This window comes from Aotus nancymaae, unplaced genomic scaffold (assembly GCF_030222135.1).
Source record: "Aotus nancymaae isolate 86718 unplaced genomic scaffold, 86718_ANA_hifiasm-v0.15.2.pri h1tg000009l, whole genome shotgun sequence".
Taxonomy (NCBI): domain Eukaryota; kingdom Metazoa; phylum Chordata; class Mammalia; order Primates; family Aotidae; genus Aotus; species Aotus nancymaae.
Genome location: NW_026988420.1, coordinates 9,181,366 through 9,207,671, shown reverse-complemented (window position 1 = coordinate 9,207,671; position 26,306 = coordinate 9,181,366). Strand labels below are relative to the sequence as shown.

The following is a 26,306-nucleotide window of genomic DNA, read 5'->3' as shown; positions in this document are numbered from 1 at the left end:
TTCTCACTCCCATCCCACGGACTCCACCCAGAACTGGCAGCCCAGCCCCCAGGCTTTAGGCCATTCACCACTCAAAGGTGGGGTTTTACCAGGAATCCTCTGCTTTCTGTCCAAGAACCTGTCTGCCTCCCGCCATCAACACGCCATCCACAGCGCCCAGGCTGTTTTTGCAGAGGGGTGCCTGCAGGGTTGCACGGAGCTGCCCTCAGCCCTACCCCAGCCTCCTTCCTGCGCTTGTTGGTGCCCAAAGTCCAGAGGGGGCTGAGGCAGAGTAGGGGAGGCTGGCATGTCACCTGCTGCCCCGAGCACACACACACCTGGCCAGACGGCACCCAGGCTTGGCCATGACTTTGCTATGAAATCAGAGTGGGCACTGGGAATGGGGAGAGACCAGAGAGTGGGAGCAGGCCCTTCCAAGCCTGCTGGGGAAGGGGGGCTTCCTGGGCCCCCGAGAGCACAGGGATGCCCAGGTCCTGAGCTGCAGCTGGGCAGCTGCAGCTGTACCTGGGAGTGCAGGCTTCTGCCCTGCCAGCTTGGTGGGGGGCAGGGTTCCCACCTGTTCCTGGCCTTTGCTGGCTCTGTGGAGCCTGCAACCCCAGCTACACCTCCCTTACTGCAGCCGGTGTCTTCGCAGTGCCTGCTCTAGATGGGCTGCTCCCGCCATCATTTTGAAATATGTATTATCACTCCCATTTTACTATGAAGAAATGATTTTTGGAAATTTGAATGAGGATCTGACTCCAGTGTTCAAAATCTGACTCTTTAAAAAGCTACACTAAAAAGTCAGTACTGATCAAGATGTTTTATAATTGCATTTATGGATTTAAATGGCTAAAATAACATCATAGATGCTTTCAAAGGTTGTTTGGAAATGATACTTTCATTGGAATTAAAAAAGAAAAGGATCATACTATTAAGAGAACATTGAGAATTTTTGCTGATAGAATCATAATGAGAAATTAGGAGGATCAGATTTGATAGAATATAGTGACTTCAAAGACTTTACAGATGTGTTTCAAAAGTGAAAGTAGATCCTAGAACTTGTTCTACTTGGTGTGAGTGGACTTTGAAACCCTTGGAAACTTGGTTTTCTAAGTCTGTCCAAGAATATGAAGCAGTGTCAGTTAACAGATCTGATGTATATGTAATAGATAACTTTTCATCAGAATTGAAAATTTGATCTGATATATAGCCACATTCTTCAATTAACTTCTATATCACTGCTGGAAATTCTTTTTGCAGTTTTCATAGCTGGGCTCTCTGCTTCACCCTACAACTGAAGGCTTTGGAAATTATAGAGATTTTTGAAGCTACTAAACCAGCTACTACTAGCACAAAAGGAGCAAATTTTGTAGGATTTAGCGATTTCCATTTAAGATATTTCTATATAAATAGTGCTTTCTCTTTGATTCTGAGAAAGATTATTCCTTTTTTTTTTTTTTTGGCTATTTGCTTTTCAGTACATATATTCGACAGCTTTCTTTTTCTTCTGTTTCTTTAGGGGTTGCTCTTTCTGACTTTGCAGCACTTGAAATAGCTCTAGCAATAGGAGTTTCTCTTATTTCCATACGTTGTGAAGGCCCACAACGTGAATTTTATTTCTGTTGCTTGGGAGATGTCATATGTTCTCATCACATATTCTCATTTCTTTCAAAATGCCTTATTTCTGGCTTCTCCTCAATATTTAAAAGCTTTTCTTTTATGCATGCTGCTTGATGTTTTTGAACCAGTGTGATTAGACATATTTGAGATGTTGAATGAGTGTTTTTATATAGAAAAGTTATCCTTTGCAAAAGAATAGCAAAACATAATTTTGCAGAACAACAAATGTGCTGAACTGAGGTAGGTGTTACATGTTTGAGATATGTGCGTGTTTGCATTTTGCTAGGTGCAGTTTTGGTTCAGCTGGGTGCAGTTTCTTGCGTTCACCTGATGTTTCTCACAGAAAAAAACACATGTAAGCACATGTGAAATGTACATTATGTTCAAATTGTTCTCTTATATATAAGTTGTATTGGAACAAACTGGTGTTTTCCAAACAAGGTTTATAACAGAACAGATTGTACTTGATGGGCTCTGTTAATTTAAAAAATCCTGATCTGTAGAAGTTTTCTATTATTTCCTGCATTAATCTTTTGGTATTTTGTTCTAGTTTCTGAGATATTTCTTCAACTTTACTTCTATTTATTCTAGCACATTTTCTCTTATGCTCTCATATCAATTTTTCAGTTCCTAAGAGCTCTTTATGGTGTTCTTTCAGAATGTTGTTGTCCTCCTCCTCTTATTTTGTCCATGTAATCTTTTAGGATTTTACAAGTTTCTTTAATTCCCTACACTGTCTCTGTTTCCTCCAGGTTCCTTTTAACTAGGTGTTGATTATACTAGAGAATCGTTAGCCACTGCTCAGTTATTTTGTTGAGTAAGATTGAGTCTGTCTGATACAGACTCTTATGTTTGCACCTTGCACTTTTTGAGGATTGAGTCCTTCACTACATATCAGTGGTCTCTGGACTTTATTTATGGCTTGCTTAGGTTTCAACTTGATGAATTACCATCTTTTTTCCAGCTTTGAAAAATGATTGAAATGGACATCTCTCTTATATTTACTCTGTCCTTATGTGTTTAAAGCTGGATTCTCATCTCTTTAGTGGTGTGTAGGTAGAAATACAGATAAACGAGTGTGTTTAGTCCACGATATTTAGTCAGAGAAGTAGCTTTAAATAGCTCTGTAATAAATTCCCTATGAGATTAATTCTCATGGCTTCTTGAAACTATCCAAAGCAAGACTCAGAAGAGAGCTATCGTTGCAGTTTTGTAAGCAAATGATTCTACAGAAGGACCTGACTCATTTGTACTTCCAGACAGGAAAAGTTTTTATTGAAAGGTGAAAAACATCCCAAAATAATCCTTGAAGAAACTAGTTTAGAATGTAAAGTGACATGTAATACATATTGCTATTAAGTGCAGAGTAGTGTTTCTTGAATGCGCTGTGTACCATGATGATGGTCTCAGTAAGCATGTTTCTTTAAAGAAAAGAGGAGTCTTTCAGAATACCAAGATAGAAAAAGTGAGAAAGATCTCTTGTATCATATATTGGTTGCTGTACAGTCCTATGATGCATCATGCTGTCTTGACTTTGTTGGGACTCTTGAATACAGCGTTTCCTCTTGCTGTTCTCTCTGCTGGAAAAATTCTTCCATGACTAATCCCATTATCTCTTTCAGGCCTTACTCAAAACTCAGTTTCTCAGGGAGTCATTCCTTGACGGCTAGCTAAAATTTTATCCTCTCTGATCTTTTATATCGCTGCTTCTGTTGTTTAATTTGTCTCCTGGGTACTTGTACTTATCTCACATACTATATATGTACTTATTTGTCTTGTTTACTTTTTCAACCCCACTTGAATGTAAGTTTCAGGAAGACAGAGACTGTTGTCCATTTTTTTTCATTCTGAATCCCCAGTGCCTAGAACAGTGCCTGACACAAAATGGATGTTCAATATATATTTGCTGAATTTTCATTATTTTTAAGAAACAATTTACAGTGATAACCAGTCCTACAAGGGACTGAAAATTACTAAAACATGATGGCATCTGTTATGTTAGAAGTGCAGAAATATTTTTTGCTTTTCATAGTGGTGATGAATATGACCTTATCAAGTCACATAACTCCTTCATGCCTTGGTTTCCTCCTCTATATAATTGGGAATAATAATGGTACCTAGATGAGGTGTTTATTGAAAGGGTTAAATGAGCTAATATACATAACATGTAGAATAGGGATTGACATAAGTCTAATCAAGTATTTTCTATTATTCTCATTACAATAATTATTGTTGGATACTTTCTACATGGGACACATTGGTAGATAAACTGGAAAAACAAAACAAAACTTCTGCCTTTTTCTAGTGTGTTTTAGCGGAGGAAGGAAGCCAATGAGCATATTAACAAAGTGAATGGGAATGATTACAGGCTAGAGAAGAATTGCCCCTAGTGTGTGGGTAGAGGATGAGGAGGAGCATAAAGGTTTCAGTGGTGTTGATAAGGTTCTTAGTTTAGTGGTGGGTTTGTGGGTGTTTGTTCTATTATGCTTCCTAACTTACATATATGGTGTTACATTTGTTTACATAATTTAAATACTTCATTTAAAAAAATACTTTCTGTTCCAAGTATACTTCAGTGTTTAAACAGGTTAATCACTAATTTAATTTAGTTATCCTGATTAGGTAAGAAACTTGGCTTTAAAGAAAATCTCTTCATATAACGTAACTGGTCTTCCCCTGCTGTCCCCTCCCCCAGTCTAATTTATTAAAGACAAAGTTTTTTTTTATAATTAACTCTGTTTTTACTCACAATATATATTTGAAGTATTCAGCTTTATGTATTTGTGCAGAATTATCCTAACTTGGGTTAAGTAATAGGTGATGGAACTTATGCTTTGTCGCTAACTCCATTTTAATGGCCTTTGCAAAACATCTTGTTTTATTCAACATAATGCAACTGAATTTTTAAATATATGTAGTATTTAATTTGGGTAATGGAAAAAGGAGTCCATTCCCTCTCCACCGCTCTAAATTAAGCATTTACATTTTAATTTTACCTTCAAACCAATGCAAAATCATTAAGTAGAAGCGAAGCATCTTCAATTAAGAGCATTTTTTATTAGAAACACAAATGTGTTAAATCTGTATATTTTATACAGATACAGATTTTATAAATCTGCATATTTTAAATATAAATTGTCTGAAGGTGTCTAGCCATGATGACTAGAAATAACATTTACTATTTTAAGGATAGGTGTCCGTTTTGAATTGCATATTTCTGGAGTGTGTAGAAATAGCCCACTCTTTGGTTCTGCTAGATTATTGAGTCATGCCCTGTACCAAAGCCAACTGATTTGAGTTTGGATCTTGGCTCTGCCATTTATTAAACATTACGTCCCCTTGGGTAAGTTGTCTGACCACTCTGAGATTTATATGTTAATGCAAATAAGCTTTATTGCATCAAGTAATAGATACATACAAAGATTTAAACAGTTTTAGTCATTTTCTTCTAGTTTTGATCAACTTACAGTAAACGCAGAACTGAAATCTGATAGTCTTAATTTGAAAATTTTGGGGGTTCCTTGTTAGGTTTGGTAGGTTGTACTGCTGTATTTATAACTCGTACATTAAAAAAAATTGACTTCAGTACACTAATAGTGAGGCATATGTTTATGCAAAAACGTTATATTAAGCAGAATCTATACTGCTGGGCAAATGAGGATTGGCTACTAAGTAAAGTGAGCTGTCAGTATGCATTAAAACAAAATCCTTAAGGTTGTATTAACTTAACAAAGAACAATTTGGGTCACATAAACATATTCAAAAGAGAAAGTTAAAGGGAGACACTGGTGTCTTGGAGGCAAACTACAGTTTGCTAAGATAATTTTACCTGCCTCTTTTAAATCAATGCTTAAAGAAAACCTGAATAGTTACTAACTACTGAAAATGTACATTCTAATTAACTGCAAAATCTTTTTTTCAATATGTGAGACTGTAGGTTCAGAGCCTGGTGAAACATGAGAGGAAAAACCAACTTGTTAGCATTTTGAAAACAAGAGTTTCATTGGAACAGGGGAAGTGAACTGTAACTTCTCATCTTGTAAAAAGATGGGAAACCTTTAAAGCCAAAAGCACCAAGGATATGGCATTCTGTTTGGTTTCAGCCAAGCACTTAATCTTACCAACTTTCTAGAGTGAATAATGCCTCGATTTCGTCTCTTCATTGTGTTCATACTCCACATAGGCAGGTTTGATCTCTCCCCAACTCTCACTGGGGCCCCTGGCTGTTCCCAGCTCCGGTATGGCCTATGGGTGGTGGCCCCTGGTCACTCAGCAGCCGTTGGTACTGTGGGGGCATCACCAGGCTGTTGGAAAGGAAGCAGATGCTCCTAGAGTGCAGTCAGGTCACTTTGTAAGACACACTCACCCCTCCCCATGAGTGAGTAGCCCAACCAGGCCATGAGGACGGTGGTGGTGTGGGGCCCTGTGAAGTACAGAGGCCCCGGCCTCCCTGTGCTCAGACTCTGGGGGAACCGGCAAATATGACTGCCCTCATCCTAGTTGGTGTCACCTCATCATTGTAGGGTGTCACCCCACACATCAGGGAGAGGGCAGGCACAGAGGAGGCTGCAAACTTCAAGTAGACTTTTTAACTTTAAAATGAAGAAAAGAATGCTACCTACTGCCTCAGAGTAGTAAGGATTAAATGGGTATGAGTGTACAGCAGTTTTGTTTTTCGAGTAGTTGCTACCAACTCTGCCCTCCTTTTTGCTATACAGTGGGATTGCTTTACAACGTCTCACTTTAGTTCCACGACTTGTTACTTCTGGATACTTAACCTTATTTGGGTTCTTAAGACTTAGTTCTATTATTTGGTAGCTTTATATCATGTTTTGTTCAACGCTCTCCTCTTCTGTCAAGTCAGACTAAGCTTGTGTCTCTAGCTGTTTGGAATTGACATGGGAGGACCTGGTCTGTTTCCATCTATATCTGTCCCCTGCCTGCTTTCCTGACTCAACAAGTCCTTGATGTGGAGCTGGGAGCCTCTGCACGAGTGGGAAAGGACAGAGGTGTCCTTGATAGGTGGATGTCATATTTGTGATTGGTGTGATAGACATGGGCATGTGGTGGCCCCACAGGTAAGGGCCTGTGCCCCCTGTAGCTCACTGGGGTCTCCTCAGCCTCTTCCACAATACAGCCTAATCTCACAGTTGACCCTTAGCTGGTGGCTTCATGCTACATTCTTCTGGATCCCCTCCAGAGCCATTTGCTTCAAGTCTCAGTTCGCTGGGGAGAATATGCATGTTTTTATTTCTCCTAATAACTGCTATTAATTGTGCTCAGTTGACTCACCCTTTCACTCTGGTAGCAGGCTTCCTTACTAGCATGTCAACCCATTTCCATCACTTTCCAGTTAATTTTGGTCATTTAAACATTTGCTTACCATTTTTTAAACACTCAGTTCTCTGCATTTTGAAAATTGACTCTCACGTCAGAATCAAAGCTCTCTTCTCTGCCCACTCTTTCCCTGAAAAGGAAAAAAAAAAGAACCCAGTCTGGTTATGGCACCTTGGAGTGGAGGCTGTTTTTGGCTCTCACATGCATCCCTCCCTCTTGGCACTAGCAGTATGCTATAGCATGGAGGTGGGAAGGAGGAACCAAGGGGCAGAGTCTCTGTGTCGACTGCTGCAGTGTCCTGCTTCTGTCACAGTTGCAGCTGTCGTGTGTCTACCTGTCTAATGGACTGTCCGTTGGCTCATTCTGTGAGACTGCCATCCCACATGGGCTTTCTCGAAGGACACATTTGCTGGCTCTTTGGAGAACCTGTAGGGTGCTTGGCATTGGAGAGCCGATCTGATCTCTTCATTTCCCTGCTCCCTCCACAGTTAAATCACCTTCATTGTCTTGGTCTCCTTATCTAGTAAAGGCTACTCTCCCATTCAAGGTTCTTGCAAATGCCTCAAGCCTAGCCACCTTCTGCAGTGTCCACTGGACTCACAGAAAACTCAGGTGTCTTTGCCATGCCAAATGGCTGCCCCAATGCCTGTGACTGTCCAGCTCCACTATCTCTTTCCTATATGGATTCCTGAGGTAATCTCATCCACTCCCAAGTAGATTTACTGCTGCCTGACAACTTCCCAGTATTTTCTTATGCCCGATCTCTCCTGAGTTCCAAAACCATATTTCCCACTGCTATCAATGTCATATCCCAGAACCAGTTTACTCCCCTTAGTTTACAGTGTTATTCTGGTTAATGGCATCATCTTCCACCATTCACATAATCTAGAAACCAGTGAGTCATCCTGCCTCCCTTACCTCACACAAGCCAATTCTGTCAGTTCTATGTCCTAAATGTCTTTAAATCCATCCCACTTTTCTCTCTGTCTCCCCTTTGCTCCTGGGTTTCGGCTTTCATTATTTCCTTCCTTTTACCCCCAGTTATACCTCCTGTAGTCTTGTACATTGTGGTCAGAGTGACCTTGTTAAAACACAAATCCCATTGCATCATTTGCCTGCTTTAAACTCATGTATGTGGACCCCCGTTGCCCTCAGACTAAAGTCCATTCTCCATCATATGGCCCTTGAGGCTCCAGCCTGTCTTAACCTTTTTTCCTTTTACTGCCTCCCTCTATACCGCCCACTACTAAACCCCAACTTCCTATTCCCTAGCCACACTCAACTACTGAGAGGTGTCCAAACTCAGCATGCCGCTTCATGACCCCGGCTTTTGCCTGGTCCTTACTTTTTCATGGAGTGTTCTCATTCTCTTTGTGCCCTGTAGTCTAACTGGATAACTCCTATTTGTTTTTCAACATCCAGGGGATAAGTCTTCTGCTCTCAGAAACACCCCCAGGCTGCTATCTGCTAGCCATCATTTTTTATACACTCAAATTATACCAAATATTATATGTCTTTCTTTCCTTGCCCCTTGCAACTGCCCCCAAGTTACTAAAAGCAAGGATTGTGTCTTACTCATCTTGATAACTATGGTGACAAGCCTAAAGTTCCTGGCCTTTCATGTGTGCTCATTGTTAAATAAATGCTAGTAAATCAATAAAGAAATGTCTCAAAGGCTAACGTATAGAAAATTTGTAAAATTCTAGTTTGTATCTTTCTAGCTAAGATGTATTATATTGACCATTTCTTTTGCAGTAGTTGGCAGCAGATTTAAATGCTAAAAAGTGACCCTCATTATCACTGTAAATTTTTATTTCTTACCTCATTGTCCCCACTCAGCACTTTATTATTTTCATTATATTGGCTTCTTACCCTTACTCATGGATAAAGGAGAATGTGCAATGTCAGAATCACACTAAGGAGATGATATGGAAGGAGATCCAAGGTCATGACCACTAGGAGTAAAAATCCTTGGGGTATATTGAGACACCACAGAAGTTCTTAAAGTGATGTGCTGCTAAAGCCATTTATCCTATTCCTGGCCACAAGCCTTAGGAACACAGCCTGCCTGCCTTCTTTACAAGTGATCATCATTTTGTTGGATCCACTTGGACTTTCTGTAACTCTTCTCGCAGCTCTTAAGGGCTTTGCAAGGAACTGCCAGGGCTAATGAAAACACAATTTGAAAATCTTCCTTAGGCACATTCACTAAGTAATGTGTCTGTCAGCAGGTGTGGCTCTGTGTCTGTGGTGAGCCCCCTTCTCTGCTGGGACCTTGTCCCAGTGCCTAGAGAGCACCTTCTCAAACTGTAGACCTCACTGGCACTGGGACTGATCTGAGTGCCCCTGTTAGCCTGACCAGCCTCAGAAAGGAAACTGTGGAGAGCTGGTTCTCACCAAGAGCTCACCATGTCCACTCTAGACTAGACCCAGAAACCCTGCATCCAGGCTGCTGACTCATATGCAGCATGGGTCTCTGGCTTTGGTTTCCACAGTCTCCCAGCTGGTTTCTTAATCTGTAAAATGGGTGGCTTTTGATGAAGACTGTGGCTCCATTGAGATCAGCAGAAGGGCATTTCACTTTATGGTCCCTTTACTCTTCCAGCTGTAACATCTCATACACAAGTGCGAGTGCACACACACACACACACACACGGATCTAGAATTTCTGGTCTGCACTTCTAGGGCACACTATATTGAATGAGCATTTGGTTCTATGCTCCATCCAACAGTTGATTAGGTAAACCCTGGACAAAGCACCTAATGCCTTTGAGCCTCCATTTCTAAACCTACAGAATAAGGAAATTAAATGGTTTTCAAGGTCCATTTTGCTTTAAAATTCTGAATAGATCAGAGGGTTAAATAAATCCTCAGACCCCATTTATGTCACAGAACTGCTGTCCATGGAGGCCATAATATAGAAATGTGTCCCTTGACGGAAGCAGAGGTATTTATTATAAACATACTGTGTTACCAGCACACAGAGTCAATTTTACCAATATGTTAGTGCTCACCTAAGCCTGTACTACATTAGATGTTCTGTATCTTGGTAATATCCTTACATTTATCTTTACCTTTGTAAATACAACTGTGTAATTGAGCTTCATCTGAGTGTTTTAGGGTCACCAAGAGACTGCCTCTAATGGCCCTAAGTGACTCTGGGTGCATGACAAAATGGCTAGTCCGTTAGTCTCGTTCCTCCTGGCTCTTCTTTCAGGACCACTTATTGTTGTTTTTCTGGAATTTAACAGGAAAATTAGCTTAAAGTAACTAGTTATTTTTAAAAAGAGCTCAAAGCATCTATTTTTCATAGCTGTGCAAAAGCAAAAAAGAAATAATATTCATTTTTCACTTCATGCAAGAACCTCACTTGCATGAGGTTCTCAAAATAGAAAATCATAATCAGGACAACTTTTCACTTCTTCAGATGTTTTATATAGAATATCATTTGGCTTCTAAATCTGTGATTCCTTTTTTGTCTGTGGCTCCAGATTTTCATAATATACCACTATTAAGCAGAAGTGGTAATTTATGAAGAAATTTGGGTTTGAAAAGCTTATTATTTTCATGAAGATAAAAAGTAAAATAAGAATGTTAACCATTTGAGCCCTGTTGCTTAAGGGCACTGAGGGGAGTTGAGCCCCATCTCTCTCCCATTGCAGTAGCTACTCTTAAATAAAGTCTCCCTTACCATCTAAAAAAAAAAAAAGGCATTGGGTCTTCTTAGCATTATGGATATTCTTTTGGAATTAGTAGTTATGTTAAATAAGGTGAAGACAGCTATGGGAAAACTAGAAATTGTTTCTAGAATTGTAACAATTTAAAGTAATTATGTTTAGAGAGAGAAATACAGAAAAAATTTACAGAGGGTAAATGCATATGCTATATATAGGTGTATATAAATAAATGACTATTTGAATCTATTAACATTTTGATAGGACTTTAAAAATTCTCACACTTAAAGCAAGTATTTAATTTTTACAAATCTTTTAACGCTAATATGGGATTTAGGAATGATTAATTACCAACAAACAACAGTTCTAAGAACAAAGCAAAATTATAGTTTAAAAATTTAAGCCTAGTAATGCATTTTTTGTAATGATAGAACAATTAGTTATAAAATAGGCATTTTTAGGTCTCTTCAATGAATATATTTAAGTCCTTGTATTATATCTTTTAAAATAGTTTTTATTCCCTTGTTTCTTTTAGTTTAAAATGCTTTAAGTCAAAATACTACATGTAGACTTGAGCGTGGTGGCTCATGCCTATAATCTCAACACTTTGGAAGACCAAGATGGGAGGACTGCCTGAGCCCAGGAGTTCGAGATCAGCCTGGGCAACATGGCAAGACCCTGTCTCTATTTAAAAAAAATAAAAAAAGAATAGGTATCTAAAGTAGCCAAATTCATAAAAACAGAAATTACAGTGGCAGTTACCAAGGGTAGGAGAAGGGAGAAATGGCAAGTTATTTAATGGATAGCATCAGATCTGCAGATGAAAAAGTTCTGAGGATCTGTTTTACAGTAATAACAATATGCTTAACACTACTAAACTGTACATTTAAAAATGATTAGTATAGTAAATTTTGTTATGTGTTTTTTACTACAATAAAAAATGGTACATGAAAATATAAAGATCAGATAGAATTAACTTTAAAATTTAGCAGTTTCTTCTTTTTTTTTTTCATTCTTCCCAGTACGCTACTTAAGGGCAGTCATTTTTCAATTTTTAAGATGTAATTTACATATGATAAAGTTTCCCTTTTTAGTATACAGTAATACTGTTTTTTTTTTTAATTCAGGGGGTACATGCACAGGTTTGTTACATGGGCATGTTACGTGATGCTGAGTTTTGGGGTTCTAATGATCCTGCTGCCCAAGTGGTGAACATGGTACCTGATAGGTAGCCTTTCAGACCTGGCTCCCCTCCTTCCCTGCTTTTGGAGTCTCCAGTGTTTATTGTTTCCATCTTTGAGTTCTACATGTTTTGAAAAGCAGTGGGCATACCACCATTACAATTTAGATACGTGATAGTTCCATCACCCACAACAATCTCCGCTTCCCTACTCCAAGGTTCTGGGAACTTCTGATCTGGTTTTTTGTCTCTATAGTTTTACCTTCTCTAGAATGTCTCATAAATAGAATCATATGGTTTGCAGTCTTTGAGTGTGGCTTCTTTCTCTTACCATAATATACCTGAGATTCATTCAGCTTGTTATGTGTATCAGTGGTTTGCTTCTTTATATTGCTGAGTATTATTCCATTGTCTAGATGTGCCATGGTTTGTTTATCCATTCTCCAGTTGAGTGACATTTGGTTTGTTTCCAGTTTGGGATGATTAAAAATAAAGTCACTCTAAGCATTCATGTCTAGATTTTTGTGATAACATGTTTTCATTTCTCTTGGATAAATAACTTGAATTGGGATTACTGGTTTTTATGGAAACTCTCTGTGTCTAACTTTATAAATAACTAAAAAACTATTCTGCAAAGTGGTTGTACCATTTTGCATTCCCACCATCAATATATGTGTTCCAGTTTTTCTGACTTCTTTTCAGCACTTTGTATTTCCAAGTTTAAAATTTAAATTATATTTTAGCTATTCTGATAGGTGTGTAGTGGTATATCATTATGGTTTTAATTTGCATTTCTCTAACAATTATTGGTGTTCAGCATTTTTTCCAGATGCTTATTTGCCATTCATATATCTTTGATAATGTGATAGTTCATGTCTTTTGCCCATTTCTTTTATTAGGTTGTTCGTTTTCTTGTTACTGAGTTTTGAGTTCTTTATATATTCTGGATATAAGTCCTTTATCAGATATGTGACTTACAGTATTTAATTCTGGTCTATAGTTTGTTTTTTCATTCTAGCCTACAGCAAGCACCGGTATTCCCAGACGGTCTCCCATCCAAATACTAACCAGGCCCGACCCTGCTTAGCTTCTGAGATCAGACGAGATCGGGCACGTTCAGGGTGGTATTGCTGTAGACTCTTGTAACATTATCTTTCAAAAAACAAGTTTTTCATTATGGTAAAAGTCCAGTTTATCCATTTTTTGCTTCTGTGGATTGCACTTTTGGTGTCTTATCTAAGAAAGCTTTACTGGCTCAAGGTTTAAAAGATTTATGTTTTCTTGTAGAAGTTTTATAGGTTGGGATTTTACATTTAGGTCTATGATCCATTTTAAGTTAATATTTATTTTGGTATAAAGAATGGATCAAGTTGTACTTTTTTTTTTTTTTTGCAGTTCTAATGCCATTTGCTGAAGACTCTTTTCTGAATTAAATTGATTTACATATTTGTGAAAAATAAATTTGCTGTGTGTGTGTGTATGTGTGTGTGTGTGACCTCTCTGTTTTGTTATGTTACTCTGTGTCTGTCCTTTTACCTCTACCACATTCTGGTGATGCAAGTAGCTTTACAGAAAATCTTGAGATCAGTTAGTGGGAGTTCTTCAGCTTTGTTCTTTTCTAAAAATTGTTTCAATTATTCTAGTTTCTTAGCTTTTATATATAAATTTTAGAATCGCTTTGTCATTTTCAATAAAATGTCTTAGAATTTTGATAGGGATTACACTGACTATATGGTAGCTGGGAAGTGTGGAATTGATCACTTAATGATATTATCTTCTAATCCATACACATGGGGTATGTCACCATTTGTCAGGTTCTCTTTGATCGCTTTCAGCAGTGTTTTACAGTTTTTAGTGTAGAGATCTTCTACATATTTTGTTAGATTTATACTTATTTCATGTATTTTTTGTTTTAAAATTTGACTTTTTTTCATTGCTGGTATATAGAAATATATTTGATATTTGTACATTGAACTTCTAGCTTGTGACCTCAAGAAACTTGTATCTTGTTAGTTCCAATAATTTATTTGTAAATTTTTTGGGAAGCACATAGATTAGTCATGTTATCTGTGAATAGAGATTTTTTCTTTCTTTCTTTCCAGTCTGGATGACTTTTATTTCTTTTTCTTGCCTTATTGCCTGGCTGTTACCTTCAGTATGATGTTGAATAGGAATGCTGAGAGTGGACTCTAGGGGGAAAGCATTTATTCTTTTACTGTTGAGTATGATGTTTGCTTAATGTTTTTTATAGATGTCCCTTATTAGGTTGAGGAAGTTCCCTTCAATTCCTATTTTGCTTAAAGTTTTTTTTCTTTTTTTAAATCATGAATGGATGGTGATTTTGTCAAATGCTTTTGCTGCATATAATGAGATTATCTTTATGTATTTTCTTTGTCCTCTGTTGATAGGATGAATTACATTGATTTTTGAATGTTTACTTTGTATTCCCAGGATAAATGCCACTCATTCATATTAGTCTTTTTATATATAGTTGGATCTGATTTGCTAAAATTTTATTAAGAACTTGTGCATCTATGTTCATTAGAGCTGTTAGTAGGTAGTTGTTCTTTTTTTATAATGTCTTTATCTGGCTTTAGTGTTAAGGGAATGCTGGCCTCATAGAATGAGTTATAAAGTGTTTTTTTTTTTTTTTCTCTCTCTCTCTCTCTCTCTCTTTAGTTTTCTGGAAGTGTTTGTATAGAATTGATATTATTTCTTTCTTTAAATATTTAGTCAAATTTACCAGTGAAACCATTTGAGCCTGAGGTTTTCTTTAAAGGAAGAGTTTAAACTATAAATTCAATTTTGCAAATAGATACAGGACTATTCACGTTATCTATTTCTTCTCATGTGAGTTTTGGTAGTTTGTGTCTTTATAAGAATTTGTCCATTTTTGTTTAAATTGTTAAATTTAAATTTATTGAAATAAATTTTGATATGCCTTGTTTTTATTTTCATTCAGTTCAAAATACTTCCTGATTTTCCTTTTGATTACTTATTTGACCCATGGGTTACTTAGATGTGTGTATTTTTTCCCCAAGTATTTGGAAATCTCATGTTATTGATTTGTAATTTAATTACATTGTCGTCAGAGAACATAATGATAAAATTGACCTTTCATCATTATGTAATGACCTTTATTCTTAATAATATTCTTTACACTGCAGTCTACTTTGAGTAATATAGCCACCTCAGCTTTCTTTTATTATTAACATGGCATATCTTCTTCCATATTCTTCTTGTGCTTATTTGTATTTTTATATTTAAAGTATATTTCTTATAGGTAGCATATAGTTGTATCTTGCTTTTACATCCAATCTGGCAATATCTGCTTTTTAATTGAGGTGCTTAATTGAGACCATTTATATTTAATGTGATTATTGTTTTTCTCTTTTCTTTCTTTCTTCCTTTTTTTTTTTTTTTTTTTTTTGAGACAGAGTCTTGCTTTGTTGCCCAGGCTGGAGTGCAGTGGCGTGATCTCAGCTCACTGCAACCTCTGCCTCCCAGGTTCAAGCGATTCTCCTGCCTCAGCCCCCCAAATAGCTGGGATTATAGGCAAGTGTCGCCATGCTCCACTAATATTTGTAGTTTTAGTAGAGACAGGGTTTCACCATATTGTCCAGGTGGGTCTTGAACTCCTGACCTCAAGTGACCTTGACCTTGAGGCCTTGGCCTCCCAAAGTGCTGAGATTATAGGCATGAGCCACCACGCCCAGCCTAATGTGATTATTGTTGATATAATTGGTATAAATCGATTATCTTGCTATTCTTTTTTTATTCTATTCTTTATTCCCCTTTTCCTCTTATTCTACTTTCTTTTAGATTACACATTTTCTTATGATTCCATTTTATCCTATGTTGGCTTATTAAATTTAGAGTTTATAGCATACGTCTTTAACTTATCACAGTGTACTCAGCAGTATACTTTAGAGTTTATAGCATACATATTTAACTTATTTACTCAGCAGTATACTTCCCTCACCCCTTCCTAGTCCTTGTTCTATTTTTGTCACACATTTTACATCTACATATTGTAGTACATTCCCATATATTGTTATTTTTGCTTTCAACAGTCAATGACTATTATAGAAAGCGCCTCACCATGTTGCCTAGGCTGGCCTTAAACTCCTAGGCTCAAGTGGTTCCCCGCCCTCAGCCTCTTGAGGAGCTGGGACTACATGTCTGTGGCACTGCACCTAGCAATAGTCATTATCTTGAGAGATTTAAATAGCAAAGGGGTGAAAGTTTTTGTATTTAACCATGTAATTATCATTTCTGGTGCTCTTCATTCTTTTGCGTAGATCTAGGTTTTTCATCTGGTATCATTTTCCTTCTGTCTGAAGGAGATACAGTGATGAATCCTTCCAGCTTTTGTATGTCTGAAAAAGTCTTAATTTCACCTTAAATTTCTGAAAGATATTTTCACTGGGCATAGAATTATAGATTGACAGGGTTTTTTTCTTTCCATTAAAGATGTTGCTGCACTGCCTTCTGGCTAGTATTGTCTCCAACCAGAAGTCTGCTCTCATTCTTATCTTTGTGGCTCTGTACATAATCTAGTTTCCTCTGGCTGCTTCTAAGATTTTATCACTGATAGTAAACAATTTGATTATGATATGCCTTGTAGATTTATTCACAATTCCCTTGCTTGGGGGTTGGTTAGCTTCTTGGATCTGTAGGTTATTGTTTTAATAAAATTTGAGGAAAATTGCCATTATATCTTAAACTGTTTTCTCTCCTTTTTTTTTTTTTTCAGGGATTTCACTACAGATATATTTGGTTGCTTGAAACTGTCTCACAGCTTATTGATGCTTTGTTCTTTTTTTTTTTTTGAAACAGTCTCGCTCTGTCACCGAGGCTGGAGTGCAGTGGCACAGTCTTGGCTCACTGCAGCCTCCACCTCCTGGGTTCAAGCAATTCTCCTGCCTCCACCTCCTGAGTAGCTGGGATTACAGGTGTCTGCCACCATACCTGGTTATTTTATATTTTTAGTAGAGATTGGGTTTCACCACATCAGCCAGGCTGGTCTTGAACTCCTGACCTCAAGAGATGCACCCACCCCAGCCTCCCAAAGTGCTGGGATTACAGGCATGAGCCACCACACCTGGGCGATTTGTTCTTTTGATTCAATGTTTCTTCTGTGTTTCATTTTGGATAGTTTCTGTTGCTCATATATCACTAATACTTCTGCCCTATCTAATCTACTGTTAATCTCATCTAGTATTTTTTTCCTCAAGTATTGTATTTTTCATCTTGATAATTTAATTTAGGTTTCCTTATACTTCTCACGCCTGTCCTTAATGTGCTAATGTTTTCCTCTACCTTCTTGAACATGTAAAATATAACTGTTTTTAATGTTCCTGTCTATAAATCATCTTTGTCATATCTGGGTCATTTTGATTAATTTTTCTCCTCATGAGTCATATTTTCCTTCTTGTTTATATGCCTGATACTTTTTATTGGGTGCCAGACATTGTGAATTATTAGATGCTAGAGACTTTATTAAATATCCTTGAGCTTTGTTTTGGGAGAAAATTAAGTTGCTTGGAAACAGTTTGACCTTTTAAGGCTTCCTTTTAAACTGCTTTATGTAGGACCAAAACACTCTTCAGTCTAGGACTAATTTTTCCCTTATAAATTAGTCCTTGACTGAAGGGAATTAGAATTCTTCTAAGCATTCGGAAAGATACTTAGGCAGTAACTTTCTGAATATCTGAGATCCCTGCTTACAGTTTTTTCATTTAGGCTGGTGGGTGGTAATATCAACTGGTGCCTACCCTCTGTGATTTCTGAAAATTGTTCTGCCTGCTTCTTTTGGGTGGTTCTTTCCTCAGCCTCGGGTAGTTCCCTCACATGCAGGTATGGTGAGGACTCTGCTGAAGCCTGGAAGCAGGAGGAACTGCTGCAGATCTCTGTCTAAACCCCTCTTTTATTTTGAAGTGTATTTTTTAAAGTATCAAAGTAATACATATGCATCCCTAAAGAGCAAATAGAATGAATAGGAAAAAAATAGCGTTTCCCTTTTTTTACTCACGCAATCTGTGCCTCAGACATAGCCACTTTTAAGTTTTAGTTGTTTTTTCTCATCTTTACCTTCACATTTCTATGTAATATATTTATACTTATGCTATTTCTTGCCTTTTCCATTTTAGATATTAGGTAAGCAGGTCGTAGTAGATTAGGATTTAGCACTTTAAAACCATTCCTACCATGCAATTGTTCTTCCTGTTACCTTCTCAATAAAGTTAACTTTTTAAAGGTAAATTCATTTAAAAAATGAATATGGTCATGTAAATTTTGTTTGAGTATTCCATGTTTTCATCCTTGCTCCGTTTTCAGTAAAACTGCCTTTGAGCTTATCTAATTGTTCCATTAGATCTGTCATGTGACTATCAGTAGCTCCCCTGCGCCCTGCAGATGCTCAGATGTGTTAGATAATCTGTGTGTTCATTAGCATGGAAGCTCTCCCTCCTGGAGTTCTCCGTCTTCCCTTACCATGGTAGACCAGGTACAGACCAGCTGCAGCTTGGGCCTGCCTACTGCAGTCCCCCTGAGATCCCCTGCACTCCCGCCTGTTGATTTCCTTCCTTTCCTCCTGGTTCCTATTTCCCATGCCTGCCTTTTTTCTTGATTTGCTCCTCCATTTTGGTGTCTAAAGTATCTAAAATGTTTTAATCCTAATTTTACACTCAAATGATGATTTGGCCAAGTAAAGAATTCTGGATAAAAAAACTCTTTTCTTTCAGAATTTTAAAGACGTTTTCTTCACTGTTTTCTGGCCACCAGCAAAGTGGTTCTGTTGCTGGTCCCTGTATTTGTAACTTGTTTCTTCCATTTGGAAGCTTTTAGGATTTTCTCTCTATGCCTAGTGATTAAGGTTTCATGATGGTGTTCTTTGATGAAGGGCTTTTTCATTTCTTGAGGTTGGGCATTTGGTCATCTCATTTAACTGGAGACTTGTGCCCTTCAGTTCTGGAACAATTCTTAAATTATTTGATAATTCTCTTCCTTCTTTTCTCTCTCCAAAATAGAAACTCTCCTATTTTGATGTTGGACCTCCTAGATTTATCCTTTAAGTTTCTTTATCTCCCAATTGAGATTTTGTTCTTTTTTTCCTCTCTCTCTCTCTTTTTTTTTTTCTTTTTTTGAGACAGAGTCTCGCCCTGTTGCCCAGGCTGGAGTGCAATGATGAGATCTCTCACTGTGACCTCCGCCTCCCGGGTTCAAGCAACTCTGTCAGCCTCAGCAGTAGCTGGGATTATAGGCATGCACCACCATGCCTGGCTAATTTTTTTTTTGTTTTTTGTTTTTTAGTAGAGACAGGGTTTTACCTTGTTGGCAAGGCTGGTCTCCAACTCCCAACCTCAAGTGATCTGCCTGCCTCAGCCTCTCAAAGTGCTGGGATTACAGGAATGAGCCATTGCGCTTGTGCCTGGCCACTGTTCTACTTTTTGGAAGTTTTTTTCAACCAACCTTTCTGTGGAGATCAAGGAAATGTAAAATGTGGTTGAATTTAATAGCCTTTTCTTCTTTTGATTTCCTTGGCATTTCTTCTTGTTTTGACAGTGTGTGGGACCCAACACTAAAACATTATTTGTTGTTTATCTGCCATTCACATTTAACTGAGAGTCCTGTAGTTTCATTTGTTAAACCTGCCTAGTGAGAGTAAACTAGAAACATGGAGGTGATGTGGGAGTCCTTAGGCAGCAGTGATTTGGTCAGGACAGGGTAATGTGCCTTCGCTGCTTTCCTGGCAGTTGTTTGAGATTTGCAAGGAGTTTGGACAGGGGGAGAAAGAGGTTACTCTATTTGAGTGCTGAATCTTTGGCCATACCTATGTTGGCCAAGTCAGATCACATTTTTAAGAAAAGCACATGTTATAGGAATGAGAAACATTCAGGCCTGTTCCTCTTCTCCTATCTTGTCATGGTTGCTACCAGTATGAAGTCACGGTTGAATTGGAATCCATGTAAAAAGGCTCTTAGTCAGACTACAACAGAAAATACCTCAGTCTCAATTGTCCAGGCTGTTTAATGTGTGTGAATTCCCACTGGGGTGATACCTCCTGATCTTTGCTCCGTGCCTGAAATTGACTTATGGTCCAGGCCTTCAAGGATCTCTCCTGGAAGCCTTGTAGTGTTTTCTCTGTCCTGTCAGCAATTCTCAGTGCGCTCTGACTAGGCATCAGACATATAGATTGGTTGTCTTGCAATTAGAAGAGCCTTTGAATGTAATTCTAGCCATTTGTGCTACAGTCATTTTTGATCCAAGGATTTTCCCTCCATGGAGCTTTCCATTTCCTTTTTCAAATTAAGCCTTTTCAGTTTCCATACAAAAGACTAGTTTTAAAGCAATCTAGCACATTTATGTGAAATATATGAAAATATTAGATTTCTATAGTTGTGTGTCTTTTGGCCCAACAAATTCTCCAGAAGTGTGCGCACACACATACATATGTTTAAGGATGTATGTAGAAGGATGTTTCTTGCAATTTTATTTAAAATAGCCAAATATTAACAATAAACCATAATGTCTTTCAATGGGTTAAATAGACAATGGTTGCTTATATTTGCTTCTCTTGCTTGATACAATGGATGATCAGTTAAAATGATTGAAATAGAAATAGCTTTCTGTTTATGTTGAAGAACAGCATGAATACATTTAGTTAATTTAGTAATTTTTTAAAACTCCAGCTGGGGATTTAAAATTTATTTTTATATGACCTTAGAGTTTTATTTTTTAAAGCTTTAAAAAGAGCTTAAAATAAAATAGCTTTAAAATAAATAGCTTTAAAAATAGCTTAAATGGTGCTTTAATACCTTTTTTGTGAAGCTAGCATTCAGTTAAAATATGTAAATAAAATTTAGCACACAAGTAGTTTTAGGTATAACTTTAACTTTCAAAATATAGAAACTATTCTGTAGTAAATAATATTCTGATTAGCATTCTTAGACATAGGGACCACATGCCTGCTTCCCAAATAATTATGATTTTTAAGTTTCTACTTAGTCTCCTTTTATTGAAAATGGGTATCTTTTTTTTTAAGTATCATATGAGTTAATATATTTAATTTTTTAAATCATAAATATAACAAATATAATTATTCAAAAGCCAAGCCTTAAAATTTGGAGACTAATACGAACCTTTCAGTAAAAAAGGCATCTCATCACTTTATAGTCACATTTTGGTTTTTAACCCAAAAGAGAATTGTGGTCTTTATCATCTACTGTGCTCACCAGATCTGGTATGGTTCTTCCTAATTTCTTTGACAGTTTCTGAAAACCAAATCTACCCACCCCTACTACCAGCATTGAGTCAACTTAACTGTCGAAATGGCTCTGATGGCAATTTTAGGAAAGAGTGCTGCTTGAAGAAACATCCTTATTTGGGAGAGAAGACTGTGTGTGTGCTTGTGCATGTGTGTGTATTACATATATATGTTCTACGGTCAGATTTTATGTTGGAATTATTCGTGATGACATAATTTATCTATGGATTACAGAGGTCTCCCCAAGTACTTTGTAGATTTTTTGTTTTTTATAGTATGCCATTAGAGGGCAGTATTGTAGAGGTTAAATTTTCTTTCTCGCATGTATTGACTTGCAAGCTGTTTATGTTGTATAATAATTAAAAAAACTTCAGGGCTTAGATTTCTAGTATATTAAATTGTAGCCTTAATTGAAGCATCCCTGCAAGTAATTTAAATTAATATAGGAAATTTTGAAAGGGTTAAGCTATTTTACACCCACATCTCTTGATTTCGGTTTGGGGAAGGGAATTATTTGGTCAGTGTGGCCAAGAGGGTGAAACAGAGGTGAGCCTACAGCATCTATTGGCTGCTTAACTATTTTTAACCACTATTATATCCTGCTTTTTCTGGTTCTGAACACTGCAAATGGGGCAAAGAGACTAACTATAGGGATTTGTGTGCTTTGAATACAAACTTTACAATATTTCAATTCCTCTGATGTAAGAAGGCTCATAGGATTGAGGGATTGAGTCTTAAAGGAATTGTCCCTCAGCTTCCAAAAACGTGCCTTAGGGACTTACTAAAAATAGATGTATGTGGGATTCAACCTGTTGATTGGCTTTTCTAGGTCTAAACAGAAGAAGGCATATTTAATTACTGGTGAGAAGGTGCTGATAGGGAGATGTGGTTTTAAGGTTTGTCGCCCTAGGGGCTTTTCGGGAAGATCCTGGATTTTATCTGGTGGAGTCTTTCCCTCAATTTTTATATGCCTAGCAAAAAATATATCATGTTTTTTGTTTTGTCTCTATAAAACAAAAGATATCTCTCAAAGAGAAAATGTGATTTTTTTCCCTCTAAAATTAAAAAAAAAGTATGATTTCAGGATAATTATTTTTAAAAATAAAACCGTCTATAAAATCCTCCCAGTACCGCTGCCAGTAAGAACTAGATAATTGAAATCAAGACACTCGAGCTCTTGCAAGTCTTACAGTGGTGGGACTGGGCATGCCCAGTAGCTCAGACGGTTCTGGTTTCGCCGTTCAACAGCCTCAGGACGCAGCTCCGGGGACCAGGGTCTGACTCCCTTAAACGTAAGCACGTGCGGGGCCCACATAGTATTTTTCAAGGACCCTTCACATTTTCTGCTGAAGCAGTGGTCCAGTGTTCTGAGGCTGCCGTGGAAACCTCCGGGCCCAGCACCCCAGTGCCTCTGAGTGCGGCCTGCACCAGGCCAGCCCACTCCACGAGCGGGATCTGGAGAATGGGGGCGGAGGTAGGGGGTGGGGGAAGGCGGGGAAGTAGGGAAGCGGGAGGACCGGGAAGGGAGAAGGGGGCGGTCCCAGTGGCATGCCGGCCAATCGGCTCAGCTCTTCCCTGCATATATTTTGCACTAAGACTGGGAGTCCTGGTCTAGAGCTGAGTGGAGCCCGGCTGCGGATCTGGGAAGCGTCTCTGCACGGCACTGGGATCCGCATCTTCCCGGGGTCACCAAGCCCCCAGAAGCCGGGTTTCTTTAAATTAGGATTGCCGTTTTCTGTTTCTTCCTGGGCTGTGGAAAGCCAGAAGATTTTATCTAGCTCATACAAGGCTGCTGGTGTTCCCTCTTTTTTTTCACGAGGGTGTTTTTGGCTGCAATTGCATGAAATCCCAATGGTGTAGACCAGTGGCGATGGATCTAGGAGTTTACCAACTGAGACATTTTTCAATTTCTTTCTTGTCATCCTTGCTGGGGACTGAAAACGCTTCTGTGAGACTTGATAATAGGTAAATGTCGGCTAGGATGGTTTCTTTGAATTTATTCGTGAGATACTTATAATAATGCAGGTGAAAGATAGCCAGGCGAATTCCTTTGTCCATTGCTGAGAGATATGGTGACATGGATGTTGCTTTTGGAAATGTTTGGAATAACCTTATTTTTGTAAGTCTGGCCAGAGAACAGGCTTTCCCCACATTATATAATTTAGTTCTTTGTGGCTTCCTAAAATAGGGAGATGCCTAGATATTCGTTACTAAAAGAAGGGCTGGTATTTTCTGGAGGGTGCTACATTACATAGTATTAAAGAATCTTCAAAATATGATGCTAGCAACATCACAAAATTGGGAGATCCTTTTTATCTTGGACGTTTAAGATAAATTCCATTTATCAATGACCTTTTTTCCCCCTCTTTTTCAGCTCCTCTGGTGCAAGTGTGGTAGCTATTGACAACAAAATCGAGCAAGCTATGGTATGTACTGATGAAAAATCATTTATACTAAATGTGGGCACATCACAAAAATGAGATGTTTTGTGGAACCAGTGTACTCCTAAGTTCAGATGATGTTGATTGCTCTTGATGCGCGTAGAAATGCCGGCACTGTCTCCTTTCGGCCAGCGTGGAGCCACCTACCACGGCAGCCGTGAAGGGAGAAAGGGGCCCTGCGGGTATTAAATGGTCTCCTTTCCGAGACTGGTTTCACACGAGGGGATTTTCTCTCGGTGACCATTTTTTTTGCTGGGGATTTGTTAGGGAAGTGCTGACCCATCGTCTCCTTCGGTTGGTTGTGAGCACAGCTTTAGCGATGTAGCTTTACTAGGAATCCTAACATTTTACTAGGGAGCCGGGAGCCGGGAGGTGGCGGGGGGGTGCTCAGAAGTCGGGATCCTTGGTAAAGGCCTTCTAGACAGTGCACAAACGGGTCCCTGGTGGCGCGGGCTCCTGCACAATGAAGAAGAATCAGAGAAAAGTTTTGTTTTCTTAGCCTGCGCCTGGATTTCTCCTATTTTTTATTTCCGCCTTGGCCGTTCTTTGTTATTGGAGCAGCGCCTGTGGCTCTTCTCACGGGATTCTCTGCCCACTGTTGCTAGGCAAACTCTGAACCTTTAATTCGGAGCTATAAATAACTCGGGCTCCCATTGGCTGCGACGTCTGCCCAGGTTTCTGTGATGTCAGCTTAATCATGAAAAGGTGGGGGCGGGTGGAGGGAAGAAAATGCGGCAACACGCTCGGTAGGAACTGGCTGCAGCCGGTGCTGAAGGAGGCGGCTCCGGGCGGGCGCGGGGCGGGGCCTAGGGGTGGGGAAGCGGCCGGCGCGCTGCGGCTTGGACATCCCAGCTACTGGTCTCAATCTGGGACTGGCGCGCGCCCTGTTCCGGCCCAGTCTCAGATAGGAAGCCGGACTTGGGCGTTTCTGGCCAACGTCTGCAGAGAAGCACAGACTTTTACAAAGCTTGATCATTTACACGTTAAACTCAAGTACTGTACGGTCATGGTTGTATTCCGATTTCCCCAAGTGTCATTGTACGAACTTTAAGGCAGAATATGTAAATAAGGAGAGCCATACAGAATAATGTCTTAGAAACTCAAGAATCCAGAAAATAGCAAATAGTGAGTTTAACCTTTTCTCTTTTCTTTCCAGGATCTGGTGAAAAGCCATTTGATGTATGCGGTCAGAGAGGAAGTGGAGGTCCTCAAAGAGCAAATCAAAGAACTAATAGAGAAAAATTCCCAGCTGGAGCAGGAGAACAATCTGCTGAAGACACTGGCCAGTCCTGAGCAGCTTGCCCAGTTTCAGGCCCAGCTGCAGACTGGCTCCCCCCCTGCCACCACCCAGCCACAGGGCACTACACAGCCCCCCGCCCAGCCAGCATCGCAGGGCTCAGGACCAACCGCATAGCTGCCTATGCCCCCGCAGAACTGGCTGCTGCGTGTGAACTGAACAGACGGAGAAGATGTGCTAGGGAGAATCCGCCTCTACAGTCACCCATTTCATTGCTCGCTGCGAAAGAGACGTGAGACTGACATACGCCATTATCTCTTTTTTCCAGTATTAAACACTCATATACTTATGGCTTGAAGAAATTACTTAGTTGGGTGAATGAAAGGTTAATCCGAGAATTAGCATGGATATACTGGACCTCATGCAGCTTGGCAGATATCTGAGAAATGGTTTAATTCATGCTCAGGAGCTGTGTGCCTTTCCATCCCTTCCGGCTCCCTACCCCTCACTTCCAAGGGTTCTCTCTCCTGCTTACGCTTAGTGTACTAGATGGGGTTGGGAAGCGATGGAGCTCCTTACTGGACTGCCTCTCTCCTCCCCCCAGGGGGAACTTAAAAGGGGATTAAAAAGACTAAAATGAGGGGGAACAGAGTTCACTGTACAAATTGACGATTGTCACCAAAATCCATAAAAAACAATAGTACTGTGCCTCTTTCTTCTTAAACAGTGGATGACACAAAACTATGAGAGTGACAAAATGGTGACAGGTAGCTGGGACCTAGGCTATCTTACCATGAAGGTTGTTTTGCTTATTGTATATTTGTGTATGTAGTGTAACTATTTTGTACAATAGAGGACTGTAACTACTATTTAGGTTGTACAGATTGAAACTTAGATGTTTCATTGGCTGTCTGAGGAGGCGTGGACTTTTATATATAGATCTACATAAAAACTGCTACATGACAAAAACCACACCTAAAGAAATTTTAAGAATTTGGCACAGTTACTCACTTTGTGTAATCTGAAATCTAGCTGCTGAATACCCTGCAGTAAATCCCTGTTCACTGAAGTCTTTCAATTGAGCTGGTTGAATACTTTGAAAAATGCTCAGTTCTAGCTAATGAAACGGATTTCCCAGTAGGGGTTTCTGCATATCACCTGTATAGTAGTTATATGCATATGTTTCTGTGCATGTTCTCTACACAGTTGTAAGGTGTCACTGTATTTAACTGTTGCACTTGTCAACTCAATAAAGCATAAAATGTTGATAAACAAGTCTTTTCATATTACTCTGTTAATATAATGGCAGTCATTTCCACACTGTTTCCAGGTACAGTTAACAATTTGACTAGTAAAATCCTGAAGGGGAGTGGAATGGTTGGACAAACTAGGGGTAAGATTTGACTACATGAAAAAAAGGAAATTGACACATTACCTTGTTTGACTGGTAAGGGAAGAGGCAGAGGAGGGGTCCAGCTCAATTCTGACTACTGTGTGACTTGGACAGGTTGCTTCACTCCTGGACTGATGTGGGGGTTTGAAAGAGATAATCTCTTATGTTCCCCTG

General features: G+C 38.9%; 1 protein-coding gene and 1 pseudogene across 3 annotated transcripts in view; one reads left to right on the top strand and one right to left on the bottom strand.

Annotated features, from left to right (window-relative positions):
- Positions 1-26,028, top strand: part of TSC22D1 (TSC22 domain family member 1) — a 138,589-nt gene extending 112,561 nt beyond the window's left edge. Inside the window, exons 1-3 of one of the 3 annotated variants that reach the window (XM_012465810.2) lie at positions 22,285-22,353; positions 23,436-23,487; positions 24,659-26,028. In XM_012465810.2, coding sequence (XP_012321233.1) covers positions 23,485-23,487; positions 24,659-24,916 — 261 coding nt within the window. In that variant the 5' untranslated portion in view covers positions 22,285-22,353; positions 23,436-23,484 and the 3' untranslated portion in view covers positions 24,917-26,028. Of the gene's footprint in view, positions 1-22,284; positions 22,354-22,659; positions 23,027-23,435; positions 23,488-24,658 lie in introns of those variants that run through there. The other 2 variants (XM_012465809.2, XM_012465807.2) reach the window with 2 other exon arrangements.
- On the bottom strand, positions 12,810-12,931 carry LOC135273863 (5S ribosomal RNA; annotated as a pseudogene).
- Positions 26,029-26,306: the final 278 nt, after the last annotated feature.